Source organism: Pan paniscus, chromosome 9, assembly GCF_029289425.2.
Source record: "Pan paniscus chromosome 9, NHGRI_mPanPan1-v2.0_pri, whole genome shotgun sequence".
Classification (NCBI taxonomy): domain Eukaryota; kingdom Metazoa; phylum Chordata; class Mammalia; order Primates; family Hominidae; genus Pan; species Pan paniscus.
This window is the reverse complement of record NC_073258.2, coordinates 49,846,657-49,852,656: the sequence shown is the minus strand read 5'-3', so window position 1 is coordinate 49,852,656 and position 6,000 is coordinate 49,846,657. Positions and strand designations below refer to the sequence as shown.

The following is a 6,000-nucleotide window of genomic DNA, read 5'->3' as shown; positions in this document are numbered from 1 at the left end:
CCCTGAGAGATAGACAGTAGTGTTAGATTTAGATACAAAAACTGGAAATTAAAGAAGCTAAAATGACAAATGGATGCAGTGGAAAAGCCAGGATCCAAATCCAAGTCTTTCCCCTACAGTACTTCACTCTGCTCCAAGCTCAGATTCACCAAATGTTGTTTGATAGAACACGTGAGCTGGGGCTGAAGGAGCAGGGACAATGCCTTTTTCACTTTTGCCTCTGATAGCCTGTAGACTGGTAGGCACTGAAGTATTTGTTCACTTGTGCAATAAATATTTATTGAGCACCTCGTATGTGCTGGGCACTGAAAACACAACCGTGAACAAAGGCTGTCACGGTTCCTGAACTCATGGAGCTTTCATTCCAGTGGAGGAGACATAATTTCAGTGATAATGCTACGACGGGGCACAATGTGGGAGAAAATAAGAGGGAGGTGGCCAGGCGCGATGGCTCCTCACTCCTGTAATCCCAGCACTTTGGGAGGCCAAGGCGGGTGAATCATGAGGTCAGGAGTTTGAGACCAGCCCGGCCAACATCGTGAAACCCCGTCTCTACTAAAAAGACAAAAATTAGCCGGGCGTGGTGGCGTGTGCGTGTAATCCCAGCTACTAGGGAGGCTGAGGCAGGAGCATTGCTTGAACCTGGGAGGCGAAGGTTGCAGTGAGCTGAGATCGGGCCACTGCACTCCAGCCTGGGTGACAGAGCGAGACTCCGTCTCAAAAAAAAAAAAAAAAAGAAAGAAAGAAAAAGAAAAGGGGGAGGTAATTTTAGAATGGTCAGAGAAGGTTTTTCTGAGAAGATAACATTAATCAAACGAATAAATGAATGAAAAGCCACTCGCTAGCGGATTCATTATTTGCTATACTTATTTAGAGTTTGTCAGTCACGAGACTGTTAACGGCTCTGATGCTGAGTATCTTTTGAACCCTATGTTGATGATGCCCAAAAGGCAAGTGCAGAGATGAAGCATAATGAAGAATCCTTTTCAATTTCTTTTCAGTCCTCTGACCTTGCCTCTGCCGTCACGGTCACACTCCCCCACTGACACTCCCATTCTTCTGTTTCCGGACACTTGCGGCCTGGAAGCGCATGTGCAAGAGAAACCGTCATTCCTGGTGAAGGGCGAGCCCCCGGCAGAACGCATGCGCCTCCGTCCCTTAAGCCCCGCCCCGACCTCAGCGCCCCCTCGCGAGCGCCCGCCGTTTCTCGGGGCGGGACAGGGGGGCGGGGACTGGGCGGAGAGGCGCGTGCTGCTGCGTGCGTGCGCGCGCGCCGCGGGCGGGCCAGTGAAACCGGCGGCCCTGGCACGTGACCTAGGACCGGCTCACCGGGTCGCTTGGTGGCTCCGCTGTCTGTCCGTCCGTCCGCCCGCGGGTGCCATCATGGCGGACGCGGCCAGTCAGGTGCTCCTGGGCTCCGGTCTCACCATCCTGTCCCAGCCGCTCATGTACGTGAAAGTGCTCATCCAGGTATGAGGCGTCGCCGCTCCCTACCCCGCCCGGCGCCCCGTTCGGTCGCTGCTGCTCAGGGCGCCTGAGGATCGGCTCAGCCTTGCGGGCCCTTCATTCTCCCGAGATGCTGCTGCTCCTCCGCTGCCCTTTACCTCCCCGCAGGGACAGCTTCCTCAGTCCCGCGGCCCCGCTTGGGGGCCTCGCCGAGCCCTCGCCTCGCCGCCCAGCGTTGAGGCCCTCTCCTCCCTTAGCCAACCGCCACCCGGCCCTGCCCTGCCCGGCGAATCCTCTGAACTTTGGTTCTTCTTCCCTGAGGTGGATCCTGGCCGGTCGCCACCAAAGGCTTCCGAACCCTCCCTCTCGACCCTCCGAAATTCACATTCACCACTACTCCCCCCAAAATCTCAGACGCAAAACACGAAATACTCAGTTGAAGACAAATGTGAAGTTAGGTGGGAACCAACATTTTATTTTTTATTCCTTTTTTTTTCTTTTTATGCTACTGTTACTACTGCTTTTCTGTTCCGAGGTTTTCGCACCAGATACTGAGAGAAACACAAGGAGCTCATTCAGAAGTGTTAATGAAGGGGTTGCTCTGTCAGATTTCGGAAGGATGCATTGAGCGCTTTCCAGCAGCGGCCCATGTGGCTCCTGACAATGAAAATCACATTTGTCAGAGCTGGAAATTAGTGAAGCTGAGTTTTAGCGAGTTTAAACATGGGAGTTAGTTTCTAATCTACTGTCAAATAATTATTACATGATATTTTATATTCACATGCAGGTAGGCCAAGTAAGTGATAGACTTAGTGTTTCCAGTTCCTTTGCTATATCCCTGTAATGGGCAGGTCATTCTTTTTTTTATGCTTTTACTGAGAGTTGACATAATTACCTCATGCACTGTGCCTAGGAATGGAACAGTTTTTAGAACCCCTGTCTCGCCGTCTACTTTTCTGTAAAAAATAGGCAAGACACTAGAGAGGGCCCCATTTCTTATTCTTGAGTTGTTGGGAATCCAAATTATTTCTTGCTGAGTAGACCTGTGTGAATTCAGATTCCATATGTTAAAGGCTATTGCAAATAAATTCTTTGTACCTAGAACAAAGACTGATTAGAATGTACTGTAACATCCAAAACAGAATTGGCACATTTGGGGCTAGATAGCATCGGAGATGACAGCATGTTGCAGTATATCTAGTAAGAACCCTTGGGGCCGGGCGCGTTCGCTCACGCCTTCCTAGCACTTTGGGAGGCCGAGGTGAGCGGATCACGAGGTCGATGTTTGAGACCAGTCTGACCAACATGGTGAAACCCCGTCTCTACTAAAAATACAAAATATAGCCAGGTGTGGTGGTGCGTGCATGTAATCCCAGCTAGTCGGGAGGCTGAGGCAGGAGAATCGCTTGAACCCGGGAGGTGAAGGTTGCAGTGAGCCGAGATCGCGCCATTGTACTCCAGCCTGGGCAACAGAGCAAAACTCAGCCTCAAAAAAACAAAACAAAACAAAAAAGAACCCACTACTCAATACTTCTCTGGGAGACGGGGTTTTCTAATGATGTTCAGAGCTCTTGCCCCAAAAACTTTGAATATTCTTAATTCTGATTTCACAACATCTATGTGTTGCCAAGTAGCCCAGGAGTTTTGGTGAAATTCCCAAATGCTCAGTTGTAAAAATAGTTACTTGGGCCGGGCACGGTGGCTCACGCCTGTAAATCCCAACACTTTGGGAGCCTGAAACAGGCGGTTCACCTGAGGTCAGGAGTTAAAGACTAGCCTGGCCAACATGGCAAAACCCCCTCTCTACTAAAAATACAAAAATTAGCTGGGTGTGGTGGTGGGTGCCTGTAATCCCAGCTACTCAGGAGGCTGAGGTACGAGAATGGCTTAAACCTGGGAGATGGAGGTTGCAGTGACCTAGATCGTGCCACTGCACTCCAGCCTGGGCGACAAGAGCGAAACTCTGTCTCCAAAAAATAAATAAGTAACTAAATAAAAATAAAAATGGTTACTTGGTAGCACTTTCAGGGAGCTCAGACAGGAGTTATTTATTTATTTATTTATTTTTGATACGGAGTTTTGCTCTTGTCACCCAGACTGGCATGCAATGGCACAATCTCGGCTCACTGCAACCTCCGCCTCCCAGGTTCAAGTGACTGTCCTGCCTTAGCCTCCTGAATAGCTGGGATTACAGGTGTCCGCCACCACACCTGACTAATTTTTGTATTTTTAGTAGAGACAGGGTTTCACCATGTTGGCCAGGCTGGTCTTGAACTCCTGACCTCAGGTGATCCGCCCACCTTGGCCTCCCAAAGTGCTGGGATTACATGCATGAGCCACCACGCCAGCCCAGGAGTTACTTAATAGGACAGACTAAGAGTCACAACAATAATCAAAACTATGTCCTACAGCATTCATTCTGTCAAGTATCTGTAGTGTTAAAAATCCTGGGTATATTGTACAAAGACCATGGTAATCATTAACTATATAAAATGGACTTCATTAGCTGTTAATGACAGCCTGTGTTTTTTTGTTTGTTTGTTTGTTTGTTTTTGAGATGGAGTCTCGCTGTTGTCGGCCTCGGCTGGAGTGCAGTGGCACAATCTCGGCTCACTGCAACCTCTGCCTCCCGGGTTCAAGTGATTCTCCTGCCTCAGCCTCCCAAGTAGCTGAGATTACAGGCGCCCGCCCCTACGCCCGGCTAATTTTTTAGTTCTAGTAGAGACAGGGTTTCACCATGTTGGCCAGACTGGTCTCGAACTCCTGACCTCAGGTGATCCATCCCCCTCGGTCTCCCAAAGTGCTGGGATTACAAGGCATGAGCCACTGCGCCCGACCGACAGCCTGTTCTAACATGAAGTTAGCTTGTAATTCTTTCCTAAGTGAATTATCCAGCTATATCTGCATTTGCCTTTTGAGTGTTTTGTCTAGGTTGCCAAATATGCAGCTGATGCTGGCGTAATGGATGTCTTCTAGTTTTGTTCAAATATAAAATGTGCCTTAGGTTTTATTTAGAAGGTATTTTTGAGCCCCCTTAGTAAACTGTAGCTTTCCTAATGCAAAAGTTCCCTTCTTTCAGTTTGATATTAGCCTATTTCAGCTACATGGTTTACGTCATAGAATTTGAACCAAAATGAAACTTGGAGTTTATTGAACTCAGTATTAACAACAGAAGAAAAACCTACAAGAATGATGCTTCATCATTGCCTTGGAAAACCTATGCTGCATTTTTACTTGTGTTTAAAAATAACCCAAATTGTGTTCTTTATTCAAGACCTTGCAAGCAAGACATTTCTGGAAATATTGCTTTAATATTGATATATTCCATTGTTTTTAAAGGTGGGATATGAGCCTCTTCCTCCAACAATAGGACGAAATATTTTTGGGCGGCAAGTGTGTCAGCTTCCTGGTCTCTTTAGTTATGGTAAGTGCCTTTGATTTATTTGGGTTTGCATGACGTTGAGGACTGTGATAGGCAGGAGTTGTTACTGAAAGAAAATATATAGAAAGCTTGTTTCTTTGAAATTGTAGTATATCCATTTCTCTTGACCAGAACTTGACAACATCTCTGACTTGTGTTCTTAGCTCAGCACATTGCCAGTATCGATGGGAGGCGCGGGTTGTTCACAGGCTTAACTCCAAGACTGTGTTCGGGAGTCCTTGGAACTGTGGTCCATGGTAAAGTTTTACAGGTAAGAGGAAAATTAAATCAATCTTCCCATAGATGTTGCTTACCTGTTATGCATAGTTTGTTCTAAATATCAAGAGCAATTTAAAAGATACATTTATAACCCTGTCCTTTCTTCCTCTTGAAAAACACTTTCTTTTTTTTTTTTTTTTTTTGAGATGGAGTCTCACTCTGTCGCCCAGGCTGGAGTGTAGTGGCGCGATCTGGACTCACTGCAAACTCCGCCTGCCGGGTTCACGTCATTCTCCTGCCTCAGCCTGAGTAGCTAGGACTACAGGCGCCCGCCACTGCGCCCGGCTAATTTTTTGTATTTTTAGTAGAGACAGGGTTTCACCGTGTTAGCCAGGGTGGTCTCGATCTCCTGACCTCGTGATCCTCCTGCCTTGGCCTCCCAAAGTGCTGGGATTACAGGCATGAGCCACCGCACCCGGCCGAAAAACATTTTCTTAAAACATCTTCTTTCCTGGGAAGCAACGGGAATTCCTTTAAAATGAAGTGGGTTTTTTTTTTCTTTTTTTGTTTTGTTTTGTTGAGATGGAGTCTCGCTCTGTCACCCAGGCTGGAGTGCAGTGGGGTGATCTCGGCTCACTGCAAGCTCCGCCTCCCAGGTTCATGCCGTTCTCCTGCCTCAGCCTCCCTAGTAGCTGAGATTATAGGCATGTGCCACCACGCCCGGCTAATTTTTTGTATTTTTAGTAGAGACAGGGTTTCGCCATGTTAGCCAGGATGGTCTTGATCTCCTGACCTCAGGTGATCTGCCCACCTCGGCCTCCCAAAGTGCTGGGATTACAGGCGTGAGCCACCGTTCCCAGCCTGAAGTATTTTATTTTGCTCTACATACCTTCTTCCTCTGACCCAGTCATTTG

The 6,000-nt window shown here is 47.8% G+C and overlaps 1 protein-coding gene across 1 annotated transcript in view; it reads left to right on the top strand.

Annotated features, from left to right (window-relative positions):
* The first annotated feature begins 1,138 nt into the window (after window positions 1–1,138).
* Window positions 1,139–6,000, top strand: part of MTCH2 (mitochondrial carrier 2) — a 28,496-nt gene continuing 23,634 nt past the window's right edge. The window contains exons 1-3 of the mRNA XM_003815172.5: window positions 1,139–1,470; window positions 4,786–4,870; window positions 5,032–5,138. Of these exons, the coding sequence (XP_003815220.3) occupies window positions 1,144–1,470; window positions 4,786–4,870; window positions 5,032–5,138 (519 nt within the window). The 5' untranslated portion in view covers window positions 1,139–1,143. The remainder of the gene's footprint in view (window positions 1,471–4,785; window positions 4,871–5,031; window positions 5,139–6,000) is intronic.